Here is a 16,424-nt window from a genome sequence, read left to right as displayed (position 1 = left end):
CACAAGCACAGCACGACCCTGAAACATGTCCCAAGTGAAGGGACCTGCCTTTCACAGAAATTTCACTTTGCTAAGCCCCCAAACTCCCTCACTACCATCCCTGAGTAAGCACAGATAAAAATGGCACTGACCTGATGAATTTGGATTCCAGTGGGTCATACAGAGACATCAGGACTTCAGCATCTTCTCCTATTTTACACACCACGTTTTTTAAATTTACAAACAGAGCAAATGAAGGAGTGGCAGCAAACTTGGCTTGTCTGTTGATATCAATATTCTGCTTCTGAGACTGCAATTCCAGAAGAAAATAAAGTTTAACTTAGCCTAACAGACATCCAACTGCTAAAAAACTTTCCTAAAACCTTCCAAAAAGAAGAGGACAAGGTTTCCATTGAGTGTCTGCTCCTGTGATCTTTTTTCTGTTAAGTTTTACGACAGACAGCAGTTTCTGGATCTGTCTTGAAGTGCCACACCATGAGGAAAAGTTAAAAAAGAAGAGAAAAAGGAGAGAAAAGATGTCTTCACTTATTAAGTAAGAGAGAGACAAATGGAAAAAAAAAAAACAGAGGCTCAAATATACCTGAAAAAACCCAGGAACACAACAGAAAAAGAAACAGAAAATTTCTCCTTTTTAAACTTGAACTGCAAAGGTGCTGACAATTCAAGACTGAGAGGGGCTTTAAATTTGCCCCTTTTATTACAGCAAGATTTAGGATTGGCATAAAGAAACCACACAAGAATGAGGATTTTATTCTTTGTGATTCTCAAATAAAAACTCTGATGACAAACTACCTTACAAACCTCTCACACACACATCTGATATTAACCTACAAATGCAGCTGATTTATTCATACAGGTCTGAACCATAAATTCTACTAAACCCTTTAAAGGGTGAAAAAAACCCAGTCTAAGACAAAAATTCTTACAAAACGTTTAAGCCTTATAATTCTTCATAAACACATCAAATCCCTCATTACCAGTGCTAAAAATAACAGTCATCCAATTAGTTTACAGCTTTGTGCTTCACAGGGAAAAGCCACAGAGTCTCTTACTTTTTCCTCCTGTAGCCTCTCTTCCACTTGCTTGGAAGCAATTTCGTGTGCTCTGAAAAGGCTGATGGTGCTGGTCTGCTCTGGGTCCAAAATGTTGCCATCTTCATCTCTAACCACCAGATCTAAATCCAGAATCCTAAACAAGACAGATGTTTGTGGATTAACACAAAAAACACCTGCCAAGCATTCAACTTGCACACCTGACACGTGATGGAAAAGAAATTATTTGAGACATGATAATGCAATTTAACTTGTCACCAACCCTGCAGATCCAAGTCACTTACTGCCACAGCACAGGGAGAACTGATGGAAATGAAACAGCACAACAGCTGGGGAAGTAATTTCTTAAACAAATTTCTTAAACAAATAAATTTGACAGAGACTTGGTCACCTCTGATTTATCCAACAGTCTGAACAACCAAGTCCCACCACACACAGCTCATGTCTCCCACTCCACCCTGTCCAACTACAAATTCATGTTTTACCCACACCCCACAAGATGAGCAGAAGTTGTTTCCTTTTTTTAAAGCAGAAGCCAGATCTCTGTCAGCAGGGTGTGAACATCCATAATTACCTTCTGTAGAGAGGAAGCTTTCTGCCATAATCAAATCCAGGCTCAGGAAAAACCTTGCACATTTTCCACATTGCTGGCAGCAGTACCAAGGGTTAAAAAAAAAAAATCAGGTCCCTTCCCTAGGACTGCCCTTGTCACCTCCATCCCAATAAATGTGTCCCTATTTTCTTCTCACTCCGTGGTCAGCTCTCCTGGTGGAGCTGCTCTAACTTGAGAGCTGAAATATGTTTGATCAATGAGCTTAAATCAAATTTGCTGTGTCTGAAAAGTCACACAAGGGTTCGTGATTTATCTGAAAGTAAATTCCCTCTGGGCATAACCTGCAAGGACTTGAAAACAGGAGCTGTGGCACATAAAAATATTTCCATGGACTTGGAGGGTTCCTCCCACACCTGGAAGTGTTAAACCCCTGAGTGGGGTCAAAGCCCTCCAATTAACTGCACTGCATTAATTAATTGCAGGGGAGACTAAGATAAGTCAAGGCAGCAGATTTTAAAGCTCTGCTCTGCAGCTGGACCCAGCCACCACAGAACATCTCACTCCCAAATGAATTTTCTGGTGAGAAAACGGTTTCATCACTGAAACCAAACAGCAAAGCAGCCAAAGTTGTTTTCCTCCTCCCTGCTCCTGTTCCCTGGCCAGCAGCCACAGCAGGAGAAACACCCACAGAGCACTGGAACTGTCCCAGCCCTTCCATGGCACAAACTGCCTGGGCCAGGGGAAAAGCTCAGAAATTCAAGGGAAGTCTCATAACCCAGACTACAACACACCAATGTTTGCACAGGCTGTCAAAGGAGTCACAGCAAACCCTCCTTTGATTCAATTCCTTTGTTTTAGCCTTTAACTTGCAAATGATGCTTGGGGAAAAAAAAAAAAAATCTGATTTTTTTTTCCTAAGTGTCCCAGTTACAGATATTTGCAACTGAACCACAAAAAAAAAGTGTTTTCATAACAAAATTACCTGACCCAATTTCAGAAAGATATTAAAAATACAGATTCTTAGGGCCATTTTTGCTTCCTCAGTTATTCTGACAATATGCTGCAAAACTTCTGTCTGTATTTATAGATTTATTTACAAATCAGTGTTTCACGAGTCAGGAAAAGTTAGGACATGATCAGGACAAAACATTTAGAATTATTTGGGTTAGGACCTCAAAGATCACCCAGTATTTACAAAGCAGATAATGAATTCATTCTGTCTGGATCCTAAAATCCCCATTCATGCTCCTTTTAGGCACAAGTGAATGTAGGGTTTTATTAGGAACATATGTTATCTTTCAGTGGTGAGGATTTAGTCAGAAGTTCACATTCACCTCCCTCCTGCACTCCCCAGAGAACGTTCTGATCACTTAATTAGTCCATCAGAACATTACAAATACAAAGCACAGCACAGGATGTTCCATTGGATTTGAAGGCTGAGCATCTGGAGGTTATTCAGAGCAACTTTTATCAACTTCTAGGGCAGATGGTGAAATCCAGTAGCCAAACAAATAATCCCAAAAACATCTGGTTAATTGTCTGCAGAGGTACCACTGTCCATATCTCAGATTACAAATGATAATTACTGACAATGCAGTTACTGATTTTTATTAATTTCCTTTTTTTTTTTAATCACAGCTTTTGCCAATAAAGGACACGAGCAAAAATACTGCAAATTTGGCAGTTCTTAAGGAATTAAACACAAATAGCTGAAAGATGAGGAGATATTGGCATCACAAAGCATTGAAACACTGGGTTGGTGGAAACTTTTTCACTCCCCAGGTGTGGAGGACAACAGAATCCCACAATGGGTAGGACTGAAGGGAGCACTACAACATTGTATCTGTGTATTCAAAACACTGCTTCAAATGAAGAAGAGTAAGACTGGATTTCTCATTTTTGATCAAAATGCAAAAATCAGAATTTTATAGACAAGTTAAAATCTAAAACTTGTATTTACAAAAATTGTCTTTAAACCCAGCCAACCATCCAGGGAGAGAATACATTTGAATCACTAAAATAAATATCCAACACATGCAACCTGCACTGCTTTTTGGGGCAATATTTCCATCCCAACTTCTACTCTCTCATGCTAAATATCTCCTTTCTTTTATAAAATCTCCCTGTTCATCTTGTGCTACCAGCTGGATGCTGTGGAAGGAGAGGAACCATGAGCTAAATGGTGCTTCTGAGCCAAATCCTTCAACATCACATTACAGCTGAGTGACTCGAGGGCACAGGCAGCTGGTGGTGCTCACAGGGTGACAACTGTTTGTGCTGCAGAAGCAAGTGGAGTTTAAAATTCTATTTTCAGGGCAAGCAACACTTGCACTTTTGAATTGGCCTTAAAAAAATTACAGCTTCATACCATCATCAAATTGATGACACCATCGAGAGAGAGAGAGATGGATTCCACTTTCCATATTATACTTTAAAGATGCTGCCTGCACTTCAATCTTTATCTTGCTGTGACAGAAGTGTGAATACACAAACATTTCATCTACAACTGCAGGGAAAGAGAGAACCCTCCAAGAATTCAGTGACAGCTGATGTGTCTCACACAGGGTGATCTGTCCACAAACCTGTTGCCATAATCAATTTTGGCAGTCACTTTCTTTTTCAGCTCCTTGAGCTCATCTTGGGGCAGGGTCCCAGAGAGGATTTGGGATCTCCACTCGATCAGGTCGTAAATCATGTGCCGGACGCTGCGGAACATTTCCCTGTTGTCCTGCTGTTGTGGGGAGCAAAAATAGGGGAGAAATCAGATTTGAAGGCTTGGGAACACGCTGGAGAAATTGCAATTATAAATAGGAATTCAAAGGGGAAGGCTACAACGGCTCTGAAACAGGAGCCTAACTTGTTACAGCACAGAACACTGAATATTCTCAGTGCTGCACTCAGCTTTAAGGAGCTAAACGAGTGTAAATGCTTGGGTTTATGTTATCTTAAAACCTGGGTCATGCTGTTTTCAGGCATGCAAGGGGAAAATGTCCTTCTATTGATTCCCAGGGTAGCTTTGTTCAGTGACCCTCTGCACTGAGCAGAGCAGGACTGAAAATAGTGCACTTTAACAGCAAGAGGCTCAAGTTCTGCAACAGATGGGAGAATGCTTTCTCTCCCTGGTTACACCTCCACAATAACACTTGAAAACCCCTCATTGTGCACATCAGTGCCATACAAGTCCACAGGTAACTTTTAAAGCACAGTGAAACGCCAGGAAAGACCTAAACTTGATAGGAAGTTAAATACCTCAACTGTTTATAAAGCCCAGAACTGTAGATACTAAATACTGCCTGCAGCATATACAAGTTTTCCTTGGCAACACTCAGCTAAGCTAGGAATAATTAAATAATTGCAATAAAATTCTTCACTTTAGGAAAAAAAAACAAGGAAAAACTGCACAAGATGCAGGAAAAGAACATAATGACTCCAAGATTCTGGGAAAAGGATATCTAACTGTGAAACTTAAAGACTTCAGTCTGTTCAGATTATCCAAAAGCTGGCTTGATTATAGTGGGAGAACCTTCACAGAGAGAAAACACCCATTATTAAAAGCTCTTCAATGTAGCAGAGAAAGACACAACAGGCACATATGGCTGGGAGCTAAATACAGACAAATCCAAATGGGGAACAGGTTCCTGATTTTCAAGGCTGCAGGCAATCATAAACCAGAGAGATGGGAAACATTCCCCATCCCCTGCTCTCTGCAAACAAAAACTGAACGTCCATTCAAGATCCAAACACAAACTACAAACTGAATCAAGGCAGAGATGTGGCAGCTGAATGGCTTTTGACATGCAAGACAGGGACAGCATGGAATATCCCTCAAGTCTGCCCAGTCTGAACCAGTTCCTTCCAGTAAGCCAAGCCTCCCTCCATGGCCTGCTCCTGGATTCAAAACTATTAGCAAAGCATTAAAATAGTCTTTAACACAGGATCATAGAATGGAATGGTTTGGGAGGGACCTTAAATCCAACCCAGTCCCATTCCCTGCCATGGGCAGAGAAATTCCACTGTCCCAGGCTGCTCCAAGCCCCAACCCCATTTCCCACCCTGGCAGTGCCCAAGGCCAGGCTGGACAGGGTTTGGAGCACCTGGGACAATGGGAGGGATTTAAGGTCCTTCCCAACCCAAACCATTCTGAGATTCCACAGCAGTGGAACCAAGGGCAAAGCTGTTCCCAGTGCCCTCTTGAAATTCTGTTCCTCCTTTTTATTTCTGCCTGTCTACTTCCCACCACTCCAACTCCTTCAAGCTCTCTCTTTAATACATAATCTGTTTCTTTTCATAGAAGATATTATCCTTCATCTTCTATATTGCCACCCTACATCATTTCCATTACACTCTTACTCCTAATCTTTATTTTCATGGGTGTGATTAAAAGCCACATTAGTCAGCACAAATGTCTTCATTACCACTCGGTGTCTTCATTACACAGCTTGCACTTTTATGATACAAGATTTCAAACATATTTATGGCAAACAGAGACTGCATTAAACCCTGCTTTAAATAAAGGAATTTCATGTTCCTATTATCTTCTTACAGTGACCTTGCACAATGAGAGCATCAGAAGAGTGGTACCTTAAATCCCACAGAAGGCTCTGCCTTACATCTGAACTGCACTTCTAAATTTATGTTTGAATTCTGGATCTTCTTTATGTGCACTTTCACCTCTGTTTTTGTATCTTCCCATCCGACAGACTATCAATAATTATCACTATAAATTTATAAGAATACATTCTTCTGTGGTTGAAACCTTAGCATATCAAAATAAACAAGTGTGCAAGTTGAGGTGTTAAAATCTGGGAACAATCAACTTTATGTAAAGGAATACTGAGAGGTTAAAGACCTACACGGATAATTTTATAAAGCTTTCCATTTTACACCCACGAATTCAACATTAAATACTCAATTATTTCATTACAGAGACCAGAAGCTTTAAACAGCCTGAAAAACATTTAATTTCTTTAATAAAATTACATATTAAATTACTCCAAATCTGTATACACCTCAAAAAAGTCAAACATTTTCTATAATAGAACCTACACAAAAAAAAGGATTGTAACCACTCAACAAATTATTGCTTGATCAAGGTAACACTCTAAAAAAAAAAAAAAAAAACTGATTCTGCACAAGAAAAAAAGAGATTTGATAAAACAAGCAAGAGATTTGTGCTTTACCAAGCACAAAAAACCTGAGATTTGTGCTTTAACAGAGATGATGCTACATGGATTGTGACAGAGCCTTGAGAAACAACAACAGAAGGGGAAATTCATTAAGAGTTCCTTCATCAACAGCAGCTCCTTCCTATTTCTCCCTGCTCCTTTCCCAGCAGCACTTTTGCCATCAAACCCTGCCAGTGTGCAGATTGTCCTGAGCTGTCCTTACCACATAGAGCTGTCTCCAGATGATGGACCATTCCCTGAGAGTGGTGGTGACCTCCTGGATCAGGGGCAGCTCGTTGGGGACCACTGTCTCGTGTTGCCTGAACAGGAAGGGTTAAAAAAAAAAAAAAAAGAGCTGAGTTAAGCAGCAACTTCAGTGAGGATGAAGAATCACAGAATTATTAAAGTTTGAAAGGAGATTTAAGGTCATTGAGTGTTGCCAGCACCACCTTTGGCACCACTAACCCATGTCCCCAAGTGCCACATCCACAAAATTTCAGAGCAATTCCAGGAATGGTGACACCACCACTGCACAGAGCAGCCTCTTCTGTGGACATTTTCATGCTGGTATCTAATCTAAATCACCTGATCTAGAAAATTCCTTAGGAAGAACTGCTCATTTCCAAAGGGAACTGAATAGAACTGGGTCAGAATTAGCATTACTTGTTATAAATTTATTATCAAAAATAAGACAGTATCAGAAATTGAAGCACTGGACAGCAGTAAAGCCACACTACATAAAAGGTATTTTGATGTGCTCAGATTATGGAATCATGGAATGGTTTAGGTTGGAAGGGATCAAAGATCTTGCTCCACCTCCTGCTACCATGGCAGGGACACCTCCATGTCCCAGGAGCTCCAACCCCAATGTCCAACCTGGCCTTGGGCACTGCCAGGGATCCAGGGGCAGCCACAGCAAATCTGGGAATTCCATCCCAGACCCTCCCAACCCTCCCAGGGGACAATTCCTTCCCAAAATCCCATCCATCCCTGCCCTCCTTCAGTTTAAGGCCATCCCCTCCTCTCCTATCCCTCCACCCTCTGCTCATTTCTGCACTCCCAAGGATATCAATGCACTCCTCCCTACAACACCCATTACTGATTTACCTCACAAGAAACAACCAAGACAAAAACCACATGTGCCCAACCCACAACACCACCATACTCCTCTTTAATTGGTTTTTTTTTTTTTTTTTTTTTTCAAAATTAAGATTCGATTCATTACCAGGAAGTTTCTGCATGATTTGTTTAAAAATGAGGTGCCATGAAGGTAAGAAACACCAGCCAGATCTCTGAATATTGCAGCAGTAGGATACTTAAAGGCAGTTTTGCAATCAGCAAAGGAAGATGTCATTATGCAGCAATCTCATGATTAGTAGTTTGATCATTTACATATTTAACAGAGTATAAAAATAAATCGGGCACAAAGGAATAAAACATTTTAATCCTGTTTCACTCCATTTCATACCTGGGTAATGATTTATTAATTTCACTCCACCACATTTTTCCTCTGGGATTAGGTTGGGATGTTTTCCCCTCTTTTTTTTAATTCAACTTTTATACTCACATTAGAGACTTTTACCTGCATGTCCAGCAAAGCTGATTTGATACATGAGGATCTGAAGAGCTGCTGAACAACAAATACAGCTCAAACTATTGCACACACCAAGGAAAGGAACAGGAAAATTACAAACTAACTCCTCAGTTAGCCAGAACACTGCCTGGAAACAAGTGTAAGTTACCTAGTAATGCACTGAAATGTAAAGAAAACAGGAAAAAAGAGTTTTTGTTCTTTTCAAATCCAACTTACCCTTTGCCTTCAACAATTGCTTCCTTAAGATGGATATAGGAGGCAGGGAATATGCCCTTGGAGAGGGAAGGAGGAGAAGAAAAAAAAAAAAAAAAGTGTTATTTAACCAGGTGTACACTACATTTTCTGTTTATTCCTAAAAATTGCCAAAACACTGCTGGGTGTGCAGAGCCATTCACATCCCTGAGCATCACAAGAGTTGTGTTTGGGACTTTTTTAATATATATTGAATTTTTGCATTGCCTTTTCAAGATGTTATTGCAACCTTACAACTGCTCTGAAAAAATATTCTCAATTCATCAAGATGCCAGAAATAAAACAATCTTTTTAGAAGAATCCAAGTCAAGCTGATAAAGCAAATTCCACCATCTCACCCTTCAAGGCAGGAGTTCAGTTCTCTGATCATCTGGGAATGCAATAATAGAAATTCTTGGGAAGCCACTGGGGGAAATAATGCATGGACATGTGACTTTTTATCTCAGTTTAAAAAATTTTTTAAAAATCACTAAGTTTAGTGGCAGTCAGACAAATGCAGCAACATATGGAATTAATTTAAGGCAAGAAAAATGTCTAATTGCTTCTCAGACTGTAAAAAGCACGTTCATGAAATACAGTTTGTAAGAAATTCAATGTGTTCACACACAAAAAAAAAAAAAAGGAAAGTACAAAAATAGAATAAAAACCCAGGCCTGGTAAGGAAATGGGTGGGATGAACCACCCAACTCTGTATTTTAGACATGGAAACAACTAAAAACACACTTCTGGAGGCAAACACAGAATTTGCAGTGTTTCAGTGAAAAAAAAGCAGCAAACCCTGAAGTTTAATTTTGTTTAATTACTACTATGAAGCAAAAGGCTCAAAAAATAAAACACGATGCTGCAAGCAGTATTTGTGTGGTTTCCTCTCTTTGCATTTCACAAAAGCTGCTGTAAATGCAGCCCTTGGTGCACACTGAAATTCCACTGCAGGAGAAGCCTCCTCCCCTCTCCAAAGGGAAGAATTGAAAATTCCCAAGGTTATTCCTCTCCAAGCTGTAAGTGCATTTCAGCAGGAACCCAGAATTTCACAGCAGTGCCAGCCTCTAAAAACAGAGCAAGGAGAACACCAAGGGCTGAAGTTTTTAGTGAGGAAAGGTTTGGTGCAGCAGTTACTGCACAAAAAGAGATGATGCATGTCAGGATTTAATGATTGATTTACCTTTAAACTGCAAAAAATGAACATAGAAATATAAAATAGCCTGGCTTGGAAGAGACCTTAAAGCTCATCCAGGTTCCACCCCTGCCATGGCAGGGACACCTCCCACTGTCCCAGCTGCTCCAAGCCCAATGTCCAACCTGGCCTTGGGCACTGCCAGGGATCCAGGGGCAGCCACAGCAAATCTGGGAATTCCATCCCAGCCCCTCCCCACCCTCCCAGGGAGGAATTTCTTCTCAATATCCCACCTCAATCTCCCTCCCACAGCTTAAAGCCACTCCTCCTTGTCCTGTCCCTCCAGCCCTCATCCAAAGTCTCTCTCCAGCTTTCCTGGAGCTCCTCCAGGCACTGAGAGGCCACAGTGAGGTCACCTCAAAGTTTCCCTTCTCCAGGCTGAGCAATCCCAGCTCTTGTTGGGATTGTTCTCCCAGCAGAGCTGCTCCATCCCTCTGCTCATCCTGGTGCCTGCTCTGGACTCTCCAGCAGCTCCATGTTCTTCCTTTGGACCCCAGAGCTGGATATGCCACTCATTTTTTAGGTCTTGCTAAAATAATTAAAATTATTTTTAAAATAAAATAAACTCCCACCAACCAGAGGCTGAAGACAAGACACCTGGGATCCAGCTCCCCACACACCCAGTGCCAAAATCCATCTTATTCCAAGAGAAAAATGAGCATCACACTGGGGCAACACTCACCTTCTTGGATTTCTTCCTTAGTGTATAACCCCTGTACCAGCCTAGGAGAGAAAAGAGGGAAAAGCATTAAAAAGTTCATTTATGGCACCTCCCAGCTGCTCCTTCCCAGCTCCACAGCATTGTAAGGTGGTTTCTGACCATGCTTCAACCCTGCACATCCCACCTGAATTTCTATTTTCCTGGATAAAACAAGTCATCCTGGAAGGTATAAAATCAGAGTGATAATGGAGAGAAGAATTTTCACATCGTGTTGATTATCAAACTCAGCATTTAAATTCCCTTGTACAAGGATTAAGGGAGGAAAGATTTTGGTACAGGTGATGTTTGTGGAGTTTCATATCAAAAATGGTATCTGGAAAATGCTGAAATCATTGCACAGCACTAACACAGGCACCCAGCACAGAAAACACAATTTAGGACCCAAGTGACTTTCAAATTCAGATTAAATTTCTTGTAGCAGCAGGTCCATTTAGCACGACCCAAAGGTACCCAAAAATCATCTCTTATTTCTCTGTTGTGGGGGAGATGCTACAACACATCCATACAAACCCAGCTGTGTGAAAATTCTTCCTCCCCCAAAAAATCCAGTGCTTATTCACCATCAACCACACATCTTCATCTGCTTCAACTTCCAATTCAAGAGGGTCACAAAGAGAATTCCTCCAAAAAAAAAAAAATTAAAAAAAATCCTATTTTCCAATTCAATTTTTGCCATCTTACCCTCATAAGTTTCCAGTATGTGCACAGTGTCCCCAATCTGTAAGGAAAGCTCATCTGGTCCCCTGGCATCGTAGTTGTAGAGAGCTGGAGAGAGGGAACATTGCTGTGAGTACAGGAAAGGCAACACAATTCCAGGTGTTTCTCCACATCAATGCTTTTATTACTCATCACTGCCATCCTGAATCTTTTGGTTAAAAAAAAAATTGTTGAAAATTTTCCATTAAAAAATTCAGCCAAGTTCTTAAACCCATTAATATTTCCCTTTGTAACAAAAATAAAAAACCCACAAGTTCACTTTCTAAAGCTGTCCCTCACTCTGTTCATAATGCTTTGCTTCTTCATGGCAATACACTCAATTTCTGTTGTATTTGCCAGCCTTCCAGAGCACTTTGTGTCAATTTTCAGCAGTTCTACAAAGAACTGCTCTGTCTTCCCCTGTCAGCTCAACACACAGAAAACTTACAAAGTGTCTTTAGAAAACTCAAATTGCCACGCTAACATTAAAGGATGGCTTCTCAGTCACTTCATTCATTTACTGCATGCACAGCAATTGAAAAATATGATTTCAGATCTTCTGAGTGCCAGAAGCAACTGCACCAAGCAATAACTACAACAAATCCAACGGGAACTCCAAGACCACTCCTCCCTGCCACTCCCAAAATAAAATCTGTAAATTCTTGAGCACTGAGATTGGCAATTTCCACAAATCCATCTGACTAAGAATGTTACAATTCAGGTCTGGTTGGGAAAAAAATATTTGTTATCTGAAAAACAAAACGTTTACAACTCCTAAAGCTCAATTTTTAAGTTTTATATGGAATAAACTCTGTGGAAGAAAAAAAATCTTCCAATATCAATGACTGAAGGCAGAGATTGAAATATTTCAAGAGATTGAAATTAAAGAACTTCAATCAAGGTGGACCCACAGAAGTTTCTTCCTCAATTTACAACTGCAGCTACTCCTCCAACGAGGATCAATGATAGCTGAAAATCAGAATTTCTGTTTGTTGTAATTCTCTAGGAAACAAAAGCTTTTTTTTTTTTTTTTACATAATAATTACCTCCCAGGTTCCTACCACCCCTCAGATCACCACTGCTTTTCTTTCTGCCTCATTTTCCAGGGCAGGACTCAGGGATGTTTTATTGGAACACAATGACCTGGGTAAGTGACACGTGGCTCTCACAGGAAATTTTCAGACCAAGAGTTCACAGAGCATCCACAACACATTCCACACTCATTACAGGTAACAAAGCACTCCCAAAAAACCCTGTCAAATTCTAAACCTATGGCAGGGTTATAAATTTAAATATAAAACTCGATTATAAGAAATACAAAAAATCATCAAATTTAAGTATAAAATTATAAACAGGAGCAATGAGAGGTGGGATCCAGCAAACACCTGCCTTACCTGGCCAGCTCCCCCCTACCCCAGCAGATCTCCTGTGTTACACAGGAGAACAACACCACAAATTACATCTGTAAGAGCTGGCAACTGCACAAAAACCACTGCTCTGAGCCCAAATTTGATAATTATTTTATCCCAGAGTTCACTCACTGGGAACATCCTGGTGGGCACCAGGAGAATTCTAATCCCAGCATGAGGATGGGGCACAGAGCCCACTGCTGCCTCCAGGAATTGCTGCTTGTTCTCCCCACAACTCCTGGAATTCCAGCTCACCAATAAATAAATAATCCACTGGATCACCAATAAATAATCCACCCAGGCTGGCTGGGTCCTTTTCTCTGTAAAACTCCTCCAGCCTGATAGTTAAATCTTGATGGGTAAATAAATAAATCTGAGTGCACAAGCAGAAAAAAACATGGAAAAGCAGTTTGGAAAACATTGTACAAAGTGGAAGATTATTGATGGAATAAAAGCACACTACAGGGTAAAAAGAATAAAGGTCAGGTGCACTGCAGAGACCAATATCACCAGGATTTAAATGAAGAGTTTAGAAAGTACCAGTTTCTATTAAAGCCAAGCTATTTGTGCTTTAATGTCTTCCTTAATTTTGTCATTATTAGAGACAGATAAGCCCTCCCTCCCAAGTATCTGGCACAGGACATCAAAGCCATAAATGCTACCCTGCAGGACAAGGGGGTTCTGAGAAACACAAAAAAAATGAGCATTTTAAACTGCTCTGAGCAGGGGGATCATCAGAGCATATGGGACAGTCTGCTTGGAAACACTCCCCAGAAATATTCTCATTTCAGCTTTTGTGCACAGCAGGGAAAACAAAAGTTACACAGCCCTAACTCCTCCAAACTTGTGGCTGCAGTGCAACACAAAAATCCGTCCTTGGGGTGTTTATTCAGATCCTTCAATGCTCAAAGCTTAAGCAAGGGGCCCCTGGGATGTTCACACATCCAAAAATGAATCCAAGGACAGTCTCCCACCTCCAGGACCCTGACAGGCAACTTCACTCGCTCACACCACACATCCCAGCCAGGAAAAATTTGCATTAGAGCAGATTAAAAACCAGTGCTCAATTCACACTTCAGCTGAGCACTTCTCCAACATTGAAGAGGTATAACACTCAGGGATCAAAGGCAGCTATGAATAAAAGGCACTAAAATTTATGCCCAAGAGTGCTAAAACTGGTGTCTGTCACAACAAGGCAGGTCAGGCAGCGGGAGCTGCAGTAATGACCAATTCTTCTGACAGAAGATGACAAACAGCCATCAAATGGTAATTACTGCCCACGACAGCTCCCACTGACCTCAGCTGACTGAGGAGCCAGGGAGGGGTGATTTATCTTTAAAAACATATCTATAGATGTGTGAAAAAAATATCTCTGCAAAAGAAAAAAATAAATCACATTTCTGGCTTCCAACGGCATTGACAGATCGTGAAGCAAACCACCAAAATAACTATAAAGTGCATTCCACCCCTGTGATTACAAAGCAAGGCTTGAACTGCACCACAAACTCCCCTGCAAGAGCAGATAAACTCCTGCTCACAGGAATTCTTCTCATGTACAGTGACATCAAAAGATGTTGTGACAGAAAATGTTTGATTGGAGCAAACAACGAGGCTTTAATTAAAGGAAAAGCCAAAGTTTGGAGGAGTAAAGCATGAAACTGGTGTTGTTTGCATTTTGTCTCATCAACTGTATCCCGAGCTATCATTTAAAAAGATTTAAAAACCCAAGGTCTAACTTTTGATTTTTTTGTTGTTTTTTTAAACCGAAGTATGTTTTGCTTAATTTTAAAAATCCAACACCCACACGAGAGTCCCAAAAACAAAAAAAAAAATTAAGTGTGGGCACGGAAAGAGGCATTTTTTCAACTGTAAGAGTTGATAAAGAAAGCAATGATGAACAGGGCATTACAGTAATTGCACCAAACCTCTTTTACCATTCAAAAACAAAACCTCTGTGAGCTGCACTCATTTACCTGCACACATCAGAAAAATGAGGAGGCCAACACCAGAAGAATTAGAGGTAGAAAAAAAGGAAAAAGCAAACAAAAGGTAACATCAGCTTACACTGAAATAGCTTTTTTCCTGACTGTACAAAAGGTGAGATACCTTAAGATACCATAAAGATGTTACAGAGTAATATTCCCTGGTATTACTTTGCTTTAAAGGCTGTATTAATCATTCTGAACTCCTGAAAGAAACCAAAGTACATTTACACATTACCAGCTTTCTTTTATACTGGCTTTAAAAAAAAATAAAATAAAATCCCTAAACCATAACTGTGCTTTTTCAATAAAAGCAGACAAATTGCAGAGGTGAAAGCAAAGGCTTTTGTAAATTCACTGGTATTAAAAGACACCTGAAGTTTTTCCTATTTTCCCTAAAATCAAAGTGGTTGATTTGAGTATTCAGGCAGATTCCTTAGTCCTCTGCTACTCACCCAGAGAAGTTTCTAATTTCTACACCTGAGGCTAATGGAGAAGAAAAATGAAAAAAGCACTGATGGAGTCAGGAGTTACACCTGAGAATTGTTAAAGACAATTATTTCATGTGTTCATTAACCAAGGGTAGATCCTCTTATCCTCACCTTGGGTTTTTGTTATTCCTGGTCTCACCAAGCTTGATTCAGAGTTCTTAATATTTTAATTATTCAGTCATTCAAACATTCCCAAAAAAAGAACTTCATGAAGAGAGGAGAAGCCTGGAGAAATTCTTAGATCTGAACAGTCAGCACCAAGCTAAAGGAAAAAAATCCAGCTCGAGGTTCCTCCTGCCCAGTGATGCTCTAAGCTTATTGATTAAATCCATGAATGTGACTTTTATCGCAGGATTAGCCCAAATCCCACAAGTTCAAGTAGATAAAAAGGATTTATCACCACTTTCCCTTACAAAGGTGAGACAGCTCCTTTCACTCCTCCCCTTCTGTGAGCAGCAAATTCCTGAGACACATAATGATTCACCTGGAACCTCCTCCATGGCTACACGGGGCACCTGGGAGGGTGACAATCCTAAAGGAGACCCTGGAAACTCTCAGCCTGCTGTCCCTGCCATGCCATGCCATGCCAGCCTGCTGTCCCCCTTCCAAAGTGAGGACACCAAGAGGAAAAATGCCACCAAGCTTTTCTAAGCACACCTCAGCTTTCAGAGCAGATGGCAAGGGCAGCAACACGTTCTGCATCACATCTGGTGTCTTCACCTCTCGCTACCCAACATAAATGAATTCATTCATAAGCTGAAGAAAGTTCAGAAATCCAGAACAATCCCAAATTTGAGGCTTGGTGCCTTCCCAAAGTGCAACCACACCCTGCTGAGAACTGCTGGCAGAGCTCAGGTAGGACCAAATAACATGCTCACTTGTCCTTTCTGCACTAATTAAAAAATACAGAATGAAATCAAACCTGGAGAAAAGGAGGCTCATGGGGGGACCTTGTGGCTCTGAACAATTCCCTGACAGGAGGGGAACAGCCAGGTTGGGATCAGGCTCTGCTCCCAGGGAAAGGGAGCAGGAGGAGAGGAAATGTTGGACATCACGAGCAATTTCCCCATGGAAAAGGTGGCTGGGCCCGGGCAGGGGACGTCTGGAGTCCCCATCCCTGATTGGAGCCCAAGGAATTCTCTGGGCTGGGGACAAGGTGGGATCAGAAGAGCTTGAATTTAAAGACCTTGGGGGTCTTTTCCAACTTGAATAAATCTGGGATTCTGTGACATGAAGAGCTCTGGACAAAGCCAAAATTTCCAAGGAACAAGTTTGGTTCCTTGCTTGCCTTCCTCCCCCCTTTCAAGCCAGACACTTTATTTTTAGGGAGTTAAT

The 16,424-nt window shown here is 40.9% G+C and overlaps 1 protein-coding gene across 2 annotated transcripts in view; it reads right to left on the bottom strand.

Moving 5' to 3' along the window:
- Positions 1 to 16,424, bottom strand: part of DOCK1 (dedicator of cytokinesis 1) — a 255,021-nt gene that overhangs the window by 223,661 nt on the left and 14,936 nt on the right. For both annotated transcript variants that reach the window (XM_088169442.1, XM_088169443.1), the window contains exons 2-8: positions 11,193 to 11,276; positions 10,473 to 10,513; positions 8,581 to 8,636; positions 6,994 to 7,090; positions 4,188 to 4,336; positions 1,053 to 1,188; positions 132 to 289 (exon numbers count right to left, since the gene is read on the bottom strand). In XM_088169442.1, coding sequence (XP_088025568.1) covers positions 132 to 289; positions 1,053 to 1,188; positions 4,188 to 4,336; positions 6,994 to 7,090; positions 8,581 to 8,636; positions 10,473 to 10,513; positions 11,193 to 11,276 — 721 coding nt within the window. The remainder of the gene's footprint in view (positions 1 to 131; positions 290 to 1,052; positions 1,189 to 4,187; positions 4,337 to 6,993; positions 7,091 to 8,580; positions 8,637 to 10,472; positions 10,514 to 11,192; positions 11,277 to 16,424) is intronic.

The sequence above is a fragment of the Sturnus vulgaris genome, chromosome 8 (genome assembly GCF_052056855.1).
Source record: "Sturnus vulgaris isolate bStuVul1 chromosome 8, bStuVul1.hap1, whole genome shotgun sequence".
In the NCBI taxonomy this organism is placed as follows: Eukaryota; Metazoa; Chordata; class Aves; order Passeriformes; family Sturnidae; genus Sturnus; species Sturnus vulgaris.
This window is presented reverse-complemented; position numbering and strand designations above follow the sequence as displayed.